The sequence below is a fragment of the Elgaria multicarinata genome, chromosome 8 (assembly GCF_023053635.1).
Source record: "Elgaria multicarinata webbii isolate HBS135686 ecotype San Diego chromosome 8, rElgMul1.1.pri, whole genome shotgun sequence".
In the NCBI taxonomy this organism is placed as follows: domain Eukaryota; kingdom Metazoa; phylum Chordata; class Lepidosauria; order Squamata; family Anguidae; genus Elgaria; species Elgaria multicarinata.
In genome coordinates, this window is record NC_086178.1 from 2,344,960 (window position 1) to 2,367,008 (window position 22,049).

General features: G+C 48.0%; 1 protein-coding gene across 1 annotated transcript in view; it reads left to right on the forward strand.

Annotated features, from left to right (window-relative positions):
* Positions 1 to 12,801, forward strand: part of TMEM207 (transmembrane protein 207) — a 30,237-nt gene extending 17,436 nt beyond the window's left edge. Inside the window, exons 3-5 of the mRNA XM_063131750.1 lie at positions 8,585 to 8,629; positions 10,832 to 10,977; positions 12,608 to 12,801. Of these exons, the coding sequence (XP_062987820.1) occupies positions 8,585 to 8,629; positions 10,832 to 10,977; positions 12,608 to 12,801 (385 nt within the window). The remainder of the gene's footprint in view (positions 1 to 8,584; positions 8,630 to 10,831; positions 10,978 to 12,607) is intronic.
* Positions 12,802 to 22,049: the final 9,248 nt, after the last annotated feature.

Sequence of the window (22,049 nt, forward strand, 5' to 3'; positions counted from 1 at the left end):
TAGTCTGGCACTGGCCCTGCATAAGAGCCTCGGAAGAGCATACAAACACCAGCAGATCTTTGGACTACACCAAAGGCCCATCGAGTCCAGCATTCTGTTTGCACACTGGCTGTCCAGCTGCCTTTGGGAAGTCCACAAGTAAGTCATGGGTGCAATAGCAACTCCCCTTCATGTTTTCCAGGAACTGGTATTTGAGAGGCAAAATTCCTCTTTTGAAAGAGCTGCCACAGATGATCTACATGAGGATGCCATGAGCTAAACTGTGAAGGGACACCCAAGACGGGAAGGTCATGGTAGAGAGGTCAGACCAAATACGATCCCTGGGGAAGGTAATGGCAACCCACCCCAGTATTCTTGCCGTGAAAACTAAATGGATCAGTACAACCAGAGATATGTCGGTATACCATCGGAAGATAGGACCCCCAGGTCGGAAGATGGTCAAAATGCTACTGGGGAGGAACAGAGGATAAGTTCAACTAGCCCCAGATGTGATGACGCAGCTAGCTCAAAGCCGAAAGGATGGCTAGCGGCCGACGGTGCTGGTCGTGAACGGTGGTGAACGACGAATCCGATGTTCTAAAGATCAACACACCATAGGAACCTGGCATGTAATATCTATGAGCCAGGGCAAATTGGATGTGGTTATTGGTGAGATGTCAAGATTAAATATTGATATATTGGGTGTCAGTGAACTGAAATGGACTGGAATGGGCCACTTCACATCAGATCACCACCATATCTACTACTGTGGACAAGAGGATCACAGAAGAAATGGAGTAGCCTTCATAATTAATAATAAAGTGGCTAAAGCAGTGCTTGGATACAATCCAAAAAATGATAGAATGATCTCAATTCGAATTCAGGGTAAGCCATTTAACATCACAGTGATCCAAATATATGCCCCAACCACAGATGCTGAAGAAGCAGAAGTAGATCAGTTCTATGAGGATCTGCAGCACCTACTGGATAACACACCAAAAAGAGATGTTATTTTTGTTACAGGAGACTAGAACGCTAAGGTGGGCAGTCAAATGACAGCTGGAATTACAGGTAAGCATGGTCTAGGAGAACAAAATGAAGTGGGACGTAGGCTGATAGAATTCTGCCAGGACAACTCACTGTGCATAACAAACACTCTCTTCCAACAACCAAAAAGACGGCTTTATACATGGACTTCACCAGATGGCCGACACCGAAATCAGATCGACTACATCCTTTGCAGCCGAAGGTGGCGGACATCTATACAGACAGTAAAAACAAGACCTGGAGCTGACTGTAGTTCAGATCACGAACTTCTTATTGCACAATTTAGAATCAAACTAAAGAGAATAGGGAAGACCCACAGATCAGTTAGATATGAGCTCATTAATATTCCTAATGAATATGGAGTGGAAGTGAAGAATAGATTTAAGGGACTAGATTTAGTAGATAGGGTCCCGGAAGAACTATGGACAGAAGTTTGCAACATTGTCCAAGAGGCGGCAACAAAAAACATCCCAAAGAAAAAGAAAACCAAGAAGGCAAGATGGCTGTCTGCTGAGACACTGGAAGTAGCCCAAGAAAGAAGAAAAGCAAAAGGCAACAGTGATAGGGGGAGATATGCCCAATTAAATGCAAAATTCCAGAGGTTAGCCAGAAGAGATAAGGAATTATTTTTAAACAAGCAATGTGCAGAAGTGGAAGAAGACAATAGAATAGGAAGGACAAGAGACCTCTTCCAGAAAATTAGAAACATCGGAGGTAAATTCCAGGCAAAAGTGGGTATGATCAAAAACAAAGATGGCAAGGACCTAACAGAAACAGAAGAGATCAAGAAAAGGTGGCAAGAATATACGGAAGATCTGTATAGGAAGGATAATAATATCGGGGATAGCTCAGACGGTGTGGTCAGTGAGTTAGAGTCAGACATCTTGAAGAGTGAGGTTGAATGGGCCTTAAGAAGCATTGCTAATAACAAGGCAGCAGGAGACGACGGTATCCCAGCTGAACTGTTTAAAATATTGCAAGATGATGCTGTCAAGGTGATGCATGCCATATGCCAGCAAATTTGGAAAACACAAGAATGGCCATCAGACTGGAAAAAATCAAAAGGCAGAGGAACTAGAGACCAAATTGCCAATATCCGCTGGATAATGGAGAAAGCCAGGGAGTTCCAGAAAAACATCTATTTCTATTTTATTGACTATTCTAAAGCCTTTGACTGTGTGGATCATAACAAACTGTGGCAAGTTCTTGGTGGTATGGAGATACCAAGTCATCTTGTCTGCCTCCTGAGGAATCTGTATAATGAACAAGTAGCAATGGTAAGAACAGCCCACGGAACAACGGATTGGTTTAAGATTGGGAAAGGAGTACGGCAGGGCTGTATACTCTCACCTTACCTATTCAACTTGTATGCAGAACACATCATGCGACGTGCTGGGCTTGACGAATCCAAGGCTGGAGTTAAAATTTCAGGAAGAAACATTAACAACCTCAGATATGCAGATGACACCACTTTGATGGCTGAAAGCGAGGAGGAGCTAAGGAGCCTTATGACAAAGGTGAAAGAAGAAAGTGCAAAAGCTGGGTTGCGGTTAAACCTCCAAAAAACCAAGATTATGGCAACCAGCTTGATTGATAACTGGCAAATAGAGGGAGAAAACGTGGAGGCAGTGACAGACTTTGTATTTCTGGGCGCAAAGATTACTGCAGACGCTGACGGCAGCCAGGAAATCAGAAGACGTTTACTTCTTGGGAGGAGAGCAATGACAAATCTCGATAAAATAGTTCAGAGCAGAGACACCACACTGACAACAAAGGTCCGCATAGTTAAAGCAATGGTATTCCCCGTAGTAACCTATGGCTGCGAGAGCTGGACCATAAGGAAGGCTGAGCGAAGGAAGATAGAGGCTTTTGAACTGTCGTGTTGGAGGAAAATTCTGAAAGTGCCTTGGACTGCAAGAAGATCAAACCAGTCCAGACTCCAGGAAATAAAGCCAGACTGCTCACTGGAGGGAATGGTATTAAAGGCAAAACTGAAGTACTTTGGCCACATAATGAGAAGACAGGATACCCTGGGGAAGAGGCTGATGCTAGGGAAAGTGGAAGGCAAAAGGAAGAGGGGCCGACCAAGGGCAAGATGGATGGATGATATTCTGGAGGTGACAGACTTGACCTTGGGGGAGCTGGGGGTGCCGACAGCGGACAGAAAACTCTGGCATGGGCTGGTCCATGAAGTCACGAAGAGTCGGAAGTGACTGAACAAATAAACAACAACAAAAAAGCAGCCCTGTACCAACTCAGACAAGCTGGAGCGTGTTCAGAGGAGGGCACTGGAATTGTTGTAGATCACAAGCTGAATTGGTGCCAACAGTGTGATGTGGCTGCAAAAAAAGCAAATGCTATTTTGGGCTGCATTAATAGAAGTATAGCTTCCAAATCGTGCGAGGTATTGGTTCCTCTCTGTTCGGCACTGGTTAGGCCTCATCTTGAGGACTGCGTCCAGTTTTGGGCACCACACTTCAAGAAGGACACAGACAAGCTGGAGCGTGTTCAGAGGAGGGCAACCAGGATGATCAGGGGTCTGGAAACAAAGCCCTATGAGGAGAGACTGAAAGAACTGGGCATGTTTAGCCTGGAGAAGAGAAGATTGAGGCAGGATAGCACTCTTCAAGGACTTGAAAAGTTGTCACACAGGGACAACCTTTCAGATCTCTTCTCAATCATCACTGAGTGCAGGACATGGAATAATGGGCTCAAGTTACAGGAAGCCAGATTCTGGCTGAACATCAGGAAAAACTTCCTGACTGTTAGAGCAGTACGATAATGGCACAAGGTACCTAGGGAGGTTGTGGGCTCTCCCACACTAGAGGCCTTCAAGAGGCAGCTGGACAACCATCTGTCAGGGATTCTTTAGGGTGGATTCCTGCGTTGAGTGGGGGGTTGGACTCAATGGCCTTTTAGGCCCCTTCCAACTCTACTATTCTATGATTCTAAGCAAGACATGGTCATAGCTTTCCCACAGGCTGTTCTTTCTCCCCAGCACCCTGCCTCTGTGCCTGTAGGTCCCATTTAGCTCTCCTAGGTAAGAGGTGTTGGTGGCTTGTCGGACCCTCACTAGGGAGATGGCATTCAACCTGCAGTGTTTGAGGTTGCAGTTCCCCTAAAGCAGGGCTGTTGAACCTCTTTCAACCCAAGGGCCCAATTCTGTTTCAAAGAAGTTCTTGGAGGCTGCACTCCGTGGTGGGTGGAGCAAAAGACAAAAAGGGGAGGAGCCAAAACACCAGCAGATTGCAGCTGAAAGCTGCCAGGAATGAATCCCTAGGAGACGTGTTTCAGCCTTTTAGAATGGGGGGAAAGCAGGCGCAAGCCAGGAAAATACTAAACCATCAAAGGAAAGAGAGTATGGCCATCTGGGGAACCCCAGAGGACCGGATTGGGACCACAGCTGGGCTAAATTTGCCCCAAGGGCAAGAGGGTCAACACCCTGCCCTTAAAGCCCTGGTCTGCAGCTGAAGAGTTCTGCTTGATCCAGCATTGTCACTGGAGGCCATGTCCTTCACCGCCGGAGGCTGGGGTAGCAGCTGTAACCCTCCCTGGAAAGAGAGAACCAGGCCCCAAAGGGTCCTTGCCTGGGTCGTGTTTGTTTGTCTGTTCATTAGAAATACTTTTCTATTGCCCTTCCATCATATTCTCAGGCTAATATACCAAAAGGAATGTGTGTTTTTAAATAATAAATGAAAAGCTACAACATCATAAATGCTGCATAAAATAGTCAGCAGGATTAAAACTGTATCTAGACAGTTCCTTGTGGGAAAGAACAAGAAAGTCTAGCGCCCGGCAGCTGGTGTTACAGTGACCAGCTGGAAATGCTGGGTTAAAGTTGAGGGTGGGCCAAAATCAGCTGGTCTCTCAGCAGAGGTGATTGAACAGTCCGGCTGCTCTGCTCTTCTCTGCAGCAGGATTGAACGTCTGGCCAGCTAGGAGACAGTTGATGGATATGTCTAATATTCAGACATCTAAGAGCTTCATCCCACGTACCCGTTTCCCTCGAATTATCCCCATAGCGTAAAGCTGTTGTTGTTGTTGTTGTTGTTAGCTAAATCACACCCTGGGCGGCGGCGCTCCTAAAATCCTTTGCATACCAGGAAAAGGGTTTAAGGGGGGAAATGTAAAAAATTAGGGGTGTGCACGGACCCCCCGCTCCGCTTCTCTTCCAGATCCGCGATTTGCAGATCGGCCTGCTCCGCCCCGCCCCCGCTCCGCCTATGTCCGCTCCGTTCCGCTCGGAGCTCCGGATCCGGATCGGAGCTCCGTTTCCCCCCCCCCATAGGCTTGCATTAAGCTAAAAAAGTATACAACTTTTTTTCTGTGAAAGTTAGAAACCTCAAGTTTGGCACCATGACACCTCATGGGGGTATAAACACGCACGCCAAGACTCAAGGCAATCCCATCATCCCCTGATTTTTGGGGAATTTATGAAAATCGGGCACCCCATTCACACCCCTTTCCATAGCTCCGTCAATTTGCACGTTAAAAATCTCAAACTCGCCACCATGATAGCTTGTCCAGGGATACATACGCACGCCAAGACTCAAGGCAGTCCCATCATCCCCTGATTTTTGGGGAATTTATGAAAATCGGGCACCCCATTCACACCCCTTTCCATAGCTCCGTCAATTTGCACGTTAAAAATCTCAAACTCGCCACCATGAAAGCTTATTCAGGGATACACGCACGCCAAGACTCAAGGCAGTCCCATCATCCCCTGAGTTTTGGCGGGGCTTAAACCTGCAGACATCTCAATGGGGCCATTTCAAAGGAAATCCCAACATGCCATGAATTGGGGAGTAGAGATAAACCTATGAAATCTTCTTCCACACTTGAAAAATGGATTTGGAACTTCCAAAAGTCTAACTTGAGCGCAGGAAGGACTTCTCCCCTGAGTCAAAGCCAGACACACACAACATCCCTGCGAGGCGGGCAGGGGAGGAGGGAGGGAAGGCAGGCAGGCAGCAGACATTTCTGGGGGCATAAGGAAGTGAGCCAAGGATAAGCCAGTAATGCATATAAAATGGAATAAATAAATAAATAAATAAATAAACAAAGGAGGGGTGGAATTAAAAGCAGCAGTGTTGCTGAATAAACAACAAGAAGAACTTTTTTAAAAAGGCTATATCTGTCTTTTACCAGTAATAGGGGGATGTGCCCGGGGGAGGGGGAAGCAGCTGCCAATTTGACTGGTCCTAGTGACCAGTCTTTTAAGAAGCAACACTGTCAGTTCAACTCATGAAAGACATTGCTCCACCACTAAGAAGTAAACGCTCACTTCAACTCATGATAGGCATTGCTCCACCGGGTTACTCTCTTTGGAGGGCTGTGATAGCCCCCCAAATACAGGAGAGAGTGGGGGCACGTCCACATGGCATGCCCTGGGGAGCTCATCCCCTTGCACCACAACTTTTCAGTTGTTCCCCAAGGTTAGGGTGGGTAGCAGTGCTGTGTTTCTATCTCTTATTATTGGCTTAGTATATGATTTCAGGTTGTGTTTGTGCATTTGGTGGGGCTACTGTTTTAAAAAACACTGGGAAAAGTCCGTTCAGACTAAGAAAGAGAAGTTTCCCAGAATCCCAAGTTACCCATTTTGCCTATCCCCTCCTCCAACTTTGGGATCATGTGATAATGACCGGGAGTTGACTCTGCCCCTCAGCCCTTCAAAAAAGGTATTTCCTGCCGTTTTTTAAAAAAATTCTAGCGTGCAACCCGCACCACGCAGAGAGCTGAGAGTAGTCTCAAAATGACCCCCATCCACGACTCTCTGAGCACAAGAATTTTCAGAATGATAGCTTCAAAAACAACACAGTTATCCCCCTTTCTTTTCCGCAATGCAATCCTATGGGTGAAATGTTTCAAGATGGCGATCGGGGCAGTCCGCCTGAAAGAGGAGCTCTGAAAAATGGGTGCTTCTCTTCGCCTTGATTCTAGGGGCCCGCGGTCCACTTCTACTCCACCTCTGGGCAAGGCGGAGCAGGCCAATTCGCTCCTGCTTCTGCGCTTCTAATTGGAGTGGAGCACATGCCTATAAAAAATCATTAAAAAGTCAACGGATGACCCAATCTGATTCAATTTTGGTATGCTGAAAGCCCTCCTTAATATCTATTACTCTGCCAATTTTAATGTCTTTATCTTCAAAACGTACACAGATGTAAGCATTTGTTTAATTTGCAGTTTAAAAATATCAAATCATCCTCCAGCGCCCCCAGTGGCCGCTCGGAGAACAACAAAAGTTTCATTCTTAAAGGAATCCAAAATACGTTGGTTCTTTTGGCTAAGAAGCACAATTATAAAGCAGGATGCATGGGAGTACTTCACACTAAAAGCAGATTATAAACTGGAAAACATCGGAGTCCTTTGCACGCAATTCGCAGTGATTGCACAGTATAACACGGGTGTGATGAAGCTATTTGCCAGAGGCAATCAGCACATCTCCTGGCAGTAAATTCCATAAGTTAACTAGGCACTTTGGGTGGCAACAATTGTCTGTAGAGCAGGATGACAAAGCAGTAGAAATAATAATAATAATAATAATAATAATAATAATAATAATAATAATAATAATAATAATAATGCTACACATAGAATGAACATAAGGAGATGTTTGATTCAGCAAGCTAAAACACTCGCGTGCAGCCATGACATGCATCAGTGGTTGGAGCAGAAGAAGGTAGAGGCAGCGGGGGCGGGGGGGGGGGAGCCTGGGAATTCTGGTGAAGTTTCAGGGGGAAACCAAGACATTTGGCTCATCTTACCAGCTTCAACTAGCTTCCTTCAGTGTTCACCCTGGCTATGCTTTGCAGGGAACAGGGCGCTCCAAAATTCACCTCGTATTTTCCCTCAGGCAAAAGTTGTTTGCAACTTTTGGCTGTTCCCATGCGCCAGGATCTCCAGGTGGACATGAGAGTCGGAGGCAATACGAGCCTATTCCTATGCAAAAGCCAAGTCCACCTGAACATCTCCTCCACACAATTGTGTGCTTCTCTCTGCTGGATCTTCCTTGTGGTTTATGGTGTGAAAAGAGGAGCCCTGTTCGCTCTGTCACTCTGGAGAGCAGAATCTGCCCCCATCCCATGGAACTGGGAGAGAGAGTCGTCTTCTTCCTCCTCCTCCTCCTCCTCCTCCTCCTCCTCCTCCTCTTCTTCTTCTTCTTCTCCCCCTCCTCCTCCTCATCTTGATTCTTCATGTTCTATGTACATTTCAGCCAGCAAGTTCAGCGGTAGAATGTGAACCTGCGGAGAGGTGAGTCAATTCTCCACCTCATTACTTTTCTCTTGGGATCAGGTTGTTTAAATGTTCTGGATTTTATGTTAGTGGAACAACTGAGAGTGGGGTGTTATTTACTGAGTTGGGGGCCAGTTTTAGTCCAGGTTCAACTTTTCTTCCAATTGAAGGATATTAAGCCTTCAGTATCATATGGTAAATACAGCAACACATTTCTGAAAGGGGTGGGTTGGGGCAAATTCTAGTGCACCGTGAGTTTGCACACCTACTGAGAAAGCACAAATATCTCCTTTCAGTGCACTACTGCTATTATTTTAATTTTCAGCTGCATTGGTTATGAAGAGCAGAGCTTCAGTGCCTGGTATATCTGGTGAGTACCAAATCTTCTTTGGAGGCAGAATTAATGAAAGCTTATATAAATAGATTTCTCCCCTTTCTAGTTAGACACATTCTGTACCTGAAGCCGATGGTTGTTTTGGGGTCTGCCTTACGAAAATAGCTGGGATCTTTTTTGACTAGCTTTAGCTAGCATTTCTGTTTTCAAAGGCAGCTCCTCCATTCAAATAGCCCTGGGTGCCACCTGAAATATGTTTTGCACCTGGCAGGAGATTAACTGGATTCAGGCTACTTAACTTCTCCTACTCTCTGAACAGAAGACATAGAGGCTTTTCCATCAGCTTCCCTCTGGTTTTTTTTGGCTTCCTGGACATCCACCCAGGGTCACTCTGTTAGGTGTGGTCTTCTGGCACTGCAAAGACTAACCCATATATTATGGCAGAAGCTTTCATGGACGAGAATCCAATTTATTACTAGGACCCACTAACATGGCATCCACTACTTTGTGATGTTTTAATTCAGGGGTGCAGAACTTCAGGACCAGGGATCAAATCCATACCTCCTGGGGTCACAATCCAGCCTTCTGGACTTCTACAGATGGCCAGCAGTGCCATTTTAAACCAGCATGATCAGGGGTCTGGAAACAAAGCCCTATGAAGAGAGACTGAAAGAACTGGGCATGTTTAGCATGGAGAAGAGAAGATTGAGGGGAGACATGAGAGCACTCTTCAAATACTTCAAAGGTTGTCACACAGAGGCGGGCCAGGATCTCTTCTCAATCCTCCCAGAGTGCAGGACACGGAATAACGGGCTCAAGTTACAGGAAGCCAGATTCCAGCTGGACATCAGGAAAAACTTCCTGACTGTTAGAGCAGTACGCCAATGGAATCAATTACCTAGGGAGGTTGTGGGCTCTCCCACACTAGAGTCATTCAAGAGGCTGCTGGACAAACATCTGTCAGGGATGCTTTAGGGTGTATTCCTGCATTGAGCAGGGGGTTGGACTCGATGGCCTTGTAGGCCCCTTCCAACTCTGCTATTCTATGATTCTTCAGGGCTCTTGACAAGTCACCCTTGGTTGGCCACTGTCCTCAGTGGGTTTTCCTTCTTCTCACTGACACTGACTTGCTCCTCCTCTTCCTCCTCCTCCTCCTCCTCCCCTCTCTTGTCATTGCTACCACTTGCTTGACAGAGAGTGAGCAGGCAGCTCATAGCTTCTCCTGCTTCTCCTTATCACCACCACCATTGCCTGGGCCAGAGCAAGATGGAGGCAAACAAGCAGGTTGCAATGGTGTAGAGGAGAAGCAGGTCCGGGGGAATCCTGTGTCATGAGCCCCTGCTGGAGTGGGGCCCCTCAGTGGGTGCCTGATCATATCTACCCTTGACATGGGCCCTGATGACCACACACACACCACGGATCGTTTCCTGGCTTTTGCACAGTTTCCCCTATTCCAAAAGGTTGAAATGTTCTCCTTCGTTATCAGCAGTAAGAGCTTTAAACTAAGATATTTCATCTATTTATTTATTTGGCCCAATAGCTGAAGCTCTCTGGGTGGTTTACAAAAACTTAAACCGTTCAAAGTATAAACATGATATAAAATACAATATAAAAGCACAACCAGGATAAAATCAGCAGCAGTGCAGAAATACAAATTTAAAATACAAATTTAAAACAGCAAATTTATAATTAAATTTATAGACTGTTTAAATGCTGAGAGAACAAAAAGGTCTTCACCTGGCATCTGAAAGAATATAATGTAGGTGCCAGGCGAACCTCCTTAGGGAGCTTATTCCACAGCCAGGGTGCCACAGCAGAGAAGGCCCTGCTCCTGGTAGCCACCTGCCTCACTTCTTTTGTCAGGGACTCACGGAGAAGGACCCCTGAGGATGACCTTAGGGTCCAGGCAGGTACATATGGGAGGAGGCGTTCCTTCAGATAGCCTGGCATTTGGGGGTATTTGGCCCCTTCCCCCTAATGCCCCTCAAAACCTTCTCCAAAATGGAATTCAGCCCTCGGTCTGAAACAGGTTCAACCCCCCCCCCCATGTTAATTGGACCTAATCAAACACCAAGATGTAAAGTGACGTTCTCTGGAGCGCATCCTCCCATGCCACCTTCACCAAAACCAGCCACATGTCCAACCAATCCACCCACTTGCCTTCCTCTTCATGAGCCCCACATCCTCTCCTGGAGGTCTGGCTTGGTGCCCAGTTTTATGGACGTTTCTTTTCATCAGGTTCTGCGTGTCTCTCTTCCTTGTCGCGATCCTCTCCTGCGCAGTCGTCTGCTGTCTCCAGTGGTGGCTCAAAAGGCGGGGGCTCTTCCCTCGCGCTCCGCGCACGCTCACCGTCTTCGCTCTCAGCGACGCCGATTCCATATATGGTGAGTTTCCAATCTAGGTGCAGAGAGAGCAGCTGCATCTCGCCTTGGCTCAATCAGAAGACTTGATGAAAAATCCTAAATGAAGTAATGAATACTCACTCCGCACACAAAGGAGACGGGGATATGAGTTTTTCCAAAAAGGACCATTTCTGGGACAAAGCGATCTGGAACTGTTGGGCTGTATCAAGAGAAACATCAGTCAGCACTGCTAAATGCTAATTCATACATGCATGTCGTTTGATAACACTGCGACATGGATTTGAACCCAGGGCTCCCTAGTCTAAGACTGGCACTCTATGACCCACCCCACTCAAGTTCTGAGTAACTCCTCCTGTGCTCCAGTGGGTGGGTGAAGAGTTGCCTCCTTTGGGAAAGATTCTATATGAGAAGGTGAAGGGAGTTCTGGTTCCACCAGTTCTGGTCACCACCCATAAAAACGATATTGTAGAGATGGAAAAAAGGTGCAGAAAAAGGACACTAAAATGACCCAGTTTTGGAGTTCATAAGAACACCAGAAGAGCCATGATGGATCTGACCAAGGGTCCACATAGTCCAGCATTCTGTTCACACAGTGGCCAACCAGCAGTGGACAGGAGGCCCACAAGCAGGACACACATGCAACAGCATCCCCCCACCTTCCTCAGCAATTGGTGTACATAGGTGTACATAGGCTTACTGCATCTGTACACCATAGAGTAACTTCCATATGTGGAAAGGTTACAACATCTGGAACCTTTTGTATAAAGGCTAAATCTAAGAAGATCCCTCTTGCTGGATCAGACCAAGGGTCCATCTAGTCCAGGACTCTGTTCACACAGTGGCCAACCAGCTGTTGACCAGGAACCCACAAGCAGGACATGGGTGCAACAGCACCCTCCCACCCATGTTCCCCAGCAACTGCTGCATATAGGCTTACTGCTTCTGATACTAGAGGTAGGACATAGTCATCAGGGCTAGCAGCCATTGATAGCGTTCTCCTCCAGGAATTTATCCAACCCCTTTTTAAAGCCATCCAAATTGGTGGCCATCTTCACATGTTGTGGCAGTGAATTCCATAGTTTAACTATGCGCTGTGTGAAGAAGTCCATCCTTTTATCAGTCCTGAATCTCCCACATCATTGTTGTTCAGGGAACTGTCTTCACAATTTAGTTATTTATTATTTATTTATTTATTGCATTTCTATACCGCCCAATAGCTGGAGCTGTCTGGGTGGTTCACAAAAATTAAAACCATTCAAAGTATGACAAGGAATGTCAAAGATGCAACAGCTACGTTTATCAAGCTTGATCCAAATTTGGATGATTTTGTTCTCTTTAAGATAGTAGTCCAAAACAGAAGTCTACACTGCCTGTATCCTGCCACCTCCAGCTGAACCTATCGGGAGGGACTGTAGCTCAGGGCTTTGCATGGAGAAAGTGGTCCCAAGTTCTGTCCTCAACATCTCCAGTTAAAGTGGTATCAGGTAGGAGGTGTGGAGAGAGACCTGAGACCCTGGAGAGCCACGGCCGGTCAGTAGACAATTTGGTGGTAGATGGACAAAGCATCTCACCTGTTATAATAAGGGAGCTTGCAGGGTTTGATAGGTTGCTTTCTAAAGTTACCATGGAAACGTCTTTCTTGTCTTCCCAGAGAATGACGCTGCCCTGTGGACACTGCCCAAAATCCATCCCCACCTCCAGAACCCTGATTGGGACTCTTCTGATTCCAGCTTTGACATGATGGTGGGGAGTGGGCCACCTCCCTCCTACGAAGAGGTCATGAAGCAAGGGAGCTGTTCAGCCTCAGGGCCTACGAAGGGGGTGGTCTCAGACTTACCTCAGTAGGCAGCCTCGCTAGAGTGCTTGGCGTGGACGGAGGGAGAGAGAGAGACGCCCGAAACAATAAAGAAATTTTGACCTATTTCGTGAACAAAAAATGATTGGGGATTGGAAAAGAAGTTGCTTCTGTGTGCAAACCTTTGGCTCCAACTGGATGCATTGCAGCATGCACAGAGTTCCCAGGTCTGGGGGTGGGGACTGTGTTTGCATCATCAGAGCCTGTGGTGTGGTGAAAATAATAATAATAATAATAATATTATTATTATTATTATTATTATTATTATTATTATTATTATTATTATTATTATTATTATTATTATATTTATTTCTTACCCGCCTCTCCCTTTGGATCGAGGCGGGGAACAACATTAGTGCAGGAATCAACACATCTTTAAAATTCTTGATTTTACATTAATCTGGGTAGGCTTGCTGGAAAAGACTAGTTTTCAAAGCTGCCTTAAAATCACAGAGGGAGTTAATATTACAAATCTCCTCCGGCAGGCCGTTCCATAATCTGGGGGCAACAGAAGAAAAGGTCCTCTGGGAAACTGATGTCAGCCTAGTTTTAGCTGACTGAAGTAAGTTCGCCCCCGAGGACCTGAGTGTGCGGGGCGGACTGTATGGGCAAAGGCGATCCCGCAAGTAACCTGGACCCAAACCATGTAGGGCTTTTAAAGTAATGACCAACACGTTGTACTTTGCCCGGAAACTAATCGGCAGCCAGTGAAGTGATTTTAATGTTGGGGTAATATGCTCACCCCTAGATGTACCGGTGACCAACCTGGCTGCCATATTTTGAACTAGTTGAAGTTTCCGAACTAGGTACAATGGTAGCCCTATGTACAGCGCATTGCAGAAGTCGAGCCTTGAGGTTACCAGTGCGTGCACAATCGTCTTTAGGTCTTCTGACTTTAAGAAGGGGTGCAGCTGGCGTATCAGCTGAAGCTGATAGGCAGAACCAGTCAGAACTCTAAAGACTGGTTCAGACTTAAACCCAGAACGGATTCACAACCCCACTGACATTGGAGTCACCACCAGCCTCCAGCCACAGAGCCTCTGTGCCCAGTAACAGGCCGCTGGATCATGCCAAGGAACCATTTACTGGTTTGGCTGAAGGGACTGATTCATAGAATCATAGAATCATAGAATAGCAGAGTTGGAAGGGGCCTACAAGGCCATCGAGTCCAACCCCCTGCTCAATGCAGGAATCCACCCTACAGCATCCCCGACAGATGCTTGTCCAGCTGCCTCTTGAAGGCCTCTAGCGTGGGAGAACCCACCACCTCCCTAGGTAACTGGTTCCATTGTCATACTGCTCTAACAGTCAGGAAGTTTTTCCTGAGGTCCAGCTGGAATCTGGCTTCCTTTAACTTGAGCCCGTTATTCCGTGTCCTGCACTCTGGGAAGATCAAGAAGAGATCCTGGCCCTCCTCTGTGTGACAACCTTTTAAGTATTTGAAGAGTGCTCTCATGTCTCCCCTCAATCTTCTCTTCTCCAGGCTTAACATAGAATCATAGAATAGCAGAGTTGGAAGGGGCCTAGAAGGCCATCGAGTCCAACCCCCTGCTCGATGCAGGAATCCACTCTAAAGCATCCCTGACAGATGGTTGTCCAGCTGCCTCTTGAAGGCCTCTAGCGTGGGAGAACCCACCACCTCCCTAGGTAACTGGTTCCATTGTCGTACTGCTCTAACAGTCAGGAAGTTTTTCCTGAGGTCCAGCTGGAATCTGGCTTCCTTTAACTTGAGCCCGTTATTCCGTGTCCTGCACTCTGGGAAGATCAAGAAGAGATCCTGGCCCTCCTCTGTGTGACAACCTTTTAAGTATTTGAAGAGTGCTCTCATGTCTCCCCTCAATCTTCTCTTCTCCAGGCTTAACATAGAATCATAGAATAGCAGAGTTGGAAGGGGCCTAGAAGGCCATGGAGTCCAACCCCCTGCTCGATGCAGGAATCCACTCTAAAGCATCCCTGACAGATGGTTGTCCAGCTGCCTCTTGAAGGCCTCTAGTGCGGGAGAGCTCACAGCCTCCCTAGGTCACTGGTTCCATTGTCTACTGCTCTAACAGTCAGGGAGTTTTCCCATGATAAGCCAGGGACCCAAACTCTGGGAATGCAGCAGCAGAAGCAAGCGGAGCAGACCTTCTGGGCAGCCCCAGGAGGGCTGGATTTGGCCCCCTGGTCCAAGTCCCCCCCCCTTTGGCTTACAGCTTACAAAGCGGAGGCCAAAAAGCTTTTTGCACGGAGCCCAAGCTCTCCCCCTGCGGAACGCTTCGTGTTGGAGCAGCAGGACGCTGCCAAATGCCGACAGAGCAATTCGGTTGCCAGATGGCGACAGCAGCCACTTCGGCAGGCCCAACCTCCCCCCCCCCCACACACACACAACAAAAAAGAGCTTCCAGGACCACCTTGTCAGTTATTGCTGACGTGGAGGGATCCGATCTGAGAGGAGAGCAGATATGCAAGACGGGTCGACCTGTGGAGATGAGACTCCGAAGCAGCCCTGGCTTCTTGCCCAGGCTTGCCGAGGCACCTCTGGATAATAAGCGAGAGAGCTGTCGAGAGCGGGCAGGATGTGCAACACCAGCATCGGTGTCTCCTCCTCCTCCTCCTCCTCCTCCCGAGCAGGTGAGCGCCGCTGGTTACAAGCAAGGTTATCTCATGGAAGCCGCATAATTTCAGAAATGGGTCGGAGTCCAGCGCTGCAAACAGACAAAGGACGGGTCCCGTTCCCCCCCCCCCCCCAGCTTGAAGCTGAGCGGAATGGCCACCACGGCTCCTGATTTTAGCTCAGGGTTCCCCAGGATTAGAGTGACCCTATGGAAAGGAGGACAGGGCTCCTGTACCTTTAACGGTTGTATAGCAAAGGGGATTTCAGCAGGGGTCATTGGTATGCCTGCAGCACCTGGTGAAATCCCCTCTTCATCGCAACAGTGAAAGCTGCAGGAGGCCTGCCCTCTTTTGTATCTAGTCACTGTAGTGTAGCTGTGGCTTTAACTTTTGTGATGAAGAGGGGATTTCACCTGGTACATCCTGCAAACCAATGACACCTGCTGAAATTCTCTCTCTCTCTCTCTCTCTCTCTCTCTCTCTCTCTCTCTCTCTCTCTCTCTCTCACACACACACACACACACACACACACACACACACACACACACACACACAGAGAAGTCAGTCTCTGGCTCTTTCTTAATTTGATAGCGGGGCTAGCTGGGGGGGCTCCCTGAGATGGGGAGCCAGGGTTTGCCACCCCCTTAACCCACTGGTTAATCCAGGCATTCAAGCATCCTTCTCCTCCTCCAAAGTAGATGGGTTGCACAGCAGAGATGCAGGGCTAGACCTCTGTCTCCCCCTCACCCCCCTCAAATGCATCTGGGATAAGCGGTGGAGGAGTTTCTTTGGACCGAAATTGTCCCCCAACATCTGGCTACTCTTCTGCTCATGAGGGAAAGATAGGGGGCCCTTTGTGCTGTGTCTGTGGCCCAGGTCTTTCCCGCTGTTGGACCTGTAAGAGATTTGAATCCTGAGAGGGACCATCAGGAACGGTCCCTTTGTGGAACTCAGAACCACCGTTGACTGGGAAACGGAGCCAGTGGTTGCAAAAAGCTTATTTGGTGTGATGGCATGGGATGCTGCAACCTTGATGAAGCTAAGCAGGTCTAGGCCTGGTCAGTTTCTGGAAGGGTGACTACCTGGGAACTCCATGTACATGGATCCCTGCATTGAGCAGGGGGTTGCACTCGATGGCCTTGTAGGCCCCTTCCAACTATTCTATGATTCTATGAAAAGCGGCAGCCGGGCAATGGAGACGTCGCTGCTCTTGACTTCTTTGCATCATTCATCCTTAATGAACCTACTCTGGACATGATTTCCTAAGTTATGAGCTGCGATGGGAGAAGAGCCAGATTGTGTGTGTGTGTGTGTGTGTGTGTGTTCCACTTTAAAAAGCTAGTTCTGACTCTGATTGAAAATCCTAAGAGAATGCTAAACCTCTCCTTGCAGGAATGGAGATCTTCTCCGGGTCTGTCATTTCCATTGAATGTTGCCTTGGTTATGAAGCAGCCAATCACTCAAGGGAGCGAATCTCAGGCACAAAGACCCAACTTCAGTAAGAGCTGGGGGAGGATGAATAGGGCTTGATTTGAACCGCACTTGCCAGAACTCAAGTGGCAGAAGGAGGCGCAGTGAATAGAGGCCCCGATTCCATCTAGGCTTTGCCACGAGGCTTCCTGGGTGACCTGGGCCAGCCACTCTTCCTCAGTGTGACCTCCGCTCCGGGGCTGTTGATCGGATACGATGGGGCGGAGGACACACACACAAGGCTAGGAGGAAAAAATAAAATTGCCTCTAGTATTTAGCTTTTGTTTCCTTTGCAATTCCTGCCTGTGAAGGGCTGGGATTCTCCCACCCCCCAGGTCTGTTTCAGCCATACTTCTATGTTCAGGTGACCTAGGGTGACCATATTGTTGCCCCAAAACCGGGGTCATTCCCCTAGGAGGACGGACCAATTGTCCCACTAAGGGCCTTGCTAGACCTACCTGATAATCCAGCCAGGAGTTGGGGTGACCGCGCGCTGCAACTAGTGCGTGCCGTCACCCTTTTCCTCATGTAAGACACGACGGGGCAAGGGGAAGCCCCATCGCGTCCGCCATTTTCTTCAAACCTTAAAGAGCCATATGTGCAAGAGAGCACCTTGTCCCCCGTCCTTCTTCCCCTCCGCATGCCCGATGCCCTGTCCCCCATCCTTCTTTCCCCCGCCATGCCCGTGCCTGTCCTTCTTCCCCCCCATGCCCGATGCCCTGTCCCCCACCCTTCTTTCCCTCGCCATGCCCGTGCCCGTCCTTCCCCCCATGCCCGATGCCCTGTCCCCCGTCCTTCTTTCCCCCGCCATGCCTGTGCCCGTCCTTCTTCCCCCCATGCCCGATGCCCTGTCCCCCGTCCTTCTTCCCTCACATGCCTGATGCCCTGTCCCCCGTCCTTCTTCCCCCCATGCCTGATGCCCTGTCCCCCACCCTTCTTTTCCTCGCCATGCCCGTGCCCGTCCTTCTTCCTCCCATGCCCAATGCCCTGTCCCCCGTCCTTTCCCCCGCCATGCCTGTGCCCGTCCTTCTTCCCCCCATGCCCTGTCCCCCGTCCTTCTTCCCCCCATGCCTGATGCCCTGTCACCCATCCTTCTTTCCCCCGCCATGCCCATGCCCGTTCTTCTTTCCCCCATGCCCGATGCCCTGTCCCCCGACTTTCTTTCCCCCGCCATGCCCATGCCCGTGCCCGTCCTTATTTCCCCCCCATGCCCGATGCCCTGTCCCCCGTCCTTCTTTCCCCCGCCATGCCCATGCCCATCCTTCTTCCCCCCTCTTCTGCCGGGTCCAGCCTTTCCCCCGGCCCCTATCTCCCCCACCCATGATTCCCCCCCCCCGGCCCGATGGGCACAGCGCTCCTATGAGCGCTGTGCCCAGTCTGTGGCTTCTTCCGGCTACTCGTGAATAAGCGAGCAGCCGGGAAAAGCCACGGACCCTGCTAGACCTTCTGCAGCCCCGTCCTCAGGCCGGGGCTGCGGAAAAACCGGGCCATAAGCGAATCTGCTTATGCCGGGTTAAAGGCGGCGTTAGCCCGGCCTGACCCTGGAATCCCCTGTGCATCATCTGGATGCACAGGAGGGAGACCGGGCCTCACACTGCGCTAACTCCTCGTCTAGCAACGGCCTAAGAGGCACAGAAACTTCAGACCAGTCCAAAGCTGTTTTATTCGAATAATACAATTCAGCTCATCGCGTGAGCTCTCTCTTAGCTCGTGCCGAGAGGAGCTACTCCTAGAGCTTACGAGCTCCTCCATTATATAGGCAAACGGACAAAGCGATTCTTAACTGACATCTCTAACTACGTGATGCTCCATCTTGAGTGAAGCCAGATGCCTTGGCTGGAGTCGGTTTGAGCTAGGTGCACTGAATCATTGGATTGATTAACTGCAATGACATGGTCTTTGATAAGGCAGCACTGGAATGTCTGCTCATTAGCAACTCTAGATACTGTACCAGGCTTCATAGTATTCCTTTGGTACAGATAAGCACATCTTAATATGAACCTAGGCAGAAAAACGTCACTGACTCGGTCAACATACCCAAAAGACAATGCAGTTTAAGCAAAGATGGACCCACTTTGGCTATCAATATGGCAAGGAGGACAGGGCTCCTGTGTCTCTCACACTTGCATAGAAAAGGGAGTTTCAGCAGGTGTCATTGAGCTTCATCCCATGTACCTGTTAACCTCCAATTATCCCCTACAGTGCTAAGCTGTCGCCATTGTTGTTGTTACCGGGCGGCTAGATCCTTTGCATACCCGGAAATGGGTTTAAGGGGGGAAATGTAAAAAAAATCATTACAAAGTTATAACCTCCTTGACCCAATACTGCCCAGAGAGCTTCAGCTTTTGGGCGGTATAAAATGTAATAAATAAATAAATATAATCAGTCAGAGAAGCAACTGTATACTGAAAGGCAGGACACTCATGCACACCTCATAAGTAAGATAAGCTAGGGTGACCATATGAAAAGGAGGACAGAGCTCCTGTATCTTTAACAGTTGTATTAAAAAGGGAATGTCAGCAGATGTCATTTGTATATATGGGGAACCTGGTGAAATTTCCTCTTCATCACCACAGTTAAAGCTGCAGGTGCTCTGCCCCCTTTTTAATCCAGTCACAGAATAGCTGCAGTACAGCTCCTGCAGCTTTAACTGTTGTGATGAAGAAGGGATTTCACCAGGTGCTGCATGCATACAAATGACACCTGCTGAAATTCCCTTTTCTATGCAACTGTTAAAGATACAGGAGCCCTGTCCTCCTTTTCATAGGGTCACCCTAAGCATAAGGTACCCAAACCCAATCCGTGAGAATTTCTCCAATATTTTCTTATTTGACTTTCTTTTCTATCAAATTGAATGAAAATAATAATAATAAAAATTGTGAGAGAAATTTTCAGCACAGCACTAACGTCGAGTGACCAACCTGACAAGGATGGTGTGCCAGCCAACACAATAAGTGTGCAAGACACGTTTGCAAATGAATTGTGTTTAAAAGTAATCCTCACCCTCCTCATAAAAAGAGGCAGTGTGGTGTAGTGGTTAGAGTATTGGACTGGGATTTGGAAGACCTGGGTTCTAGTCCCCACTCAGCCATGAAACTCAGTGGGATATAAATACAGCAAGCAAACAAAACAAAATATTTTAAAAGCCAGGTATTTGCTTCATCCATTACAAAGCAGAGGGAGGGGGGGAGATTAAAATGCCCTCCTGAGGATGCTCTTTTCCAGGAGGAAACCATCAACTGCACATGACCACAGGAGAGTGTGTAGAAATACTGCAGATAATATTTTTATACATGTACGTATAGGTTTTCTTCTTCTGTTTTGTATGTTTGTTTAACTCTATACATTATGATTATGATTATTTTTAAAAAAACACTTGTGTGTATAAATGAAGAGGTAAATGTGTGGGACACAGAGGGAGAAGGAGAATGTGGACTGCTTGTTTATGTATCAAATAATAAAAAAATCAATACAGTGTGTCAATAACTGTCACCTCCAATTGACAAGCCAGATGGAAAGTTTTAGCTCTTCCTCTCCTTCTGGCCACAAGGGGGCAAAATGCTGCTTCCCTTTTGGTTGCAAAAGGGAGAGCTGCCCCCTTGCAACCCAATCTTTGCATTTTGAATGCAAACTCCAGGTCCGGGCCCGATTCAAAGTGCTGGTATTAACATTGAAAGCCCTAAACGGCTTGGGGACAGGCTGTCTGAAGGAACGCCTCCTCCCGTATGTACCTGCCCGGACCCTAAGGTCATCCTCAGGGGTCCTTCTCCGCGAGCCCCTGCCAAAGGAAGTGAGGCAGGTGGCTACCAGGAGCAGGGCCTTCTCTGCTGTGGCACCCCGGCTGTGGAATGAGCTCCCTAAGGAGGTTCGCTTGGCACCTACATTATATGCTTTTAGACGCCAGGTGAAGACCTTTTTATTCTCCCAGCATTTTAACAGTCTATAAATACATTTTAACTTGTTTTAAATTTGTAATTTTGCATTGCTGCTGTTTTTATCTGGTTGCGCTTTTATATTGTATTTTATAGTATGGTTTTATACTGTTGTTTTATACTTTGAATGTTTTTAATTTTTGTAAACCGCCCAGAGAGCTCCGGCTATTGGGCGGTATAGAAATGCAATAAATAAATTAAATAAATAATTTTTTTGGGGGGGGGGGTTAATTCATGCTGCGAAAACTGAGTTCTCCTGGCATACTCTGAGGACCTGGCCAGCTGGTTGCTGGAGCCACTTGGGAAACATTTGGTAGCCAAGGACACATTGGCTAAACACCTTCCCCCTTACCTGGTGAAGAAAGCTCTCAATGTCCCCAGGAACAATGAGCATTATCACATGGGGGGAAATCGTTTTTCCTTACTGTTGCTTCTCCACCCACGCATTTGTCCCTCATTACTTCCTCTTTTGAAAGAGGAAGTAAACAACATGCACATGGCCTATTCAGTGGGCCGCTGCTGCTTCTCCTGCACACAGCAGGAGATTGCGGCAACTTCCATCTTCAAAAATAAGTCGGCCTTACTGGGAGCTCCATCAGACGAGTGTTTTATTGCACGCTCATTACTGGGCACTCACAGATTTTCGCAGGTCCTTCTCACAACGTCGTCTGCCTCCCGCCTCTTCTAGCCTTCTTCACATGACAAAAAAGCACCCCGCTAAGTCTGACATATTTTTAAAGACGGAAGTTTGCCGCTATCTCCTGCTGTGTGCAGGAGAAGCAGTGGGACCAAAACAGCCCACTGAATACATCACGTGCACGTTGTTTACTTCCTTTTTCAAAAGAGGAAGTAGTGAGGGACAAATGCGTGGGCGAGGAAGTGACGTAAGGCAAATGCGATTTTCCCCTGTGTGATGAAGCTCTGAAATGGTTTTGTTTTGTTTTGTTGTCGCATAAAGAAGGCTAGAAGGGGCATGCAGGAGGCAAATTACGTCATGAGAGGGACCCGCAAAAATCCGTGAGTGCCCGGTAACGAGGGTGCAATTAAACACTCCTCTGATGGAGGTCAAAGTCCTTCCCTGCTGCTCTTTCTTTGCTTGTTACACACCCGCTTTGCCATCTTTTTCAAGCCCCCCAATGAAGGCAGCTGCCATTCTTTCTCCCCCCCCCCTACGATGCACCGCAATCCCCGGATCCCAATGACGTTAGGGCTGTTTCAGCTTCAGGCTGCTAAAAAGCTGGGCC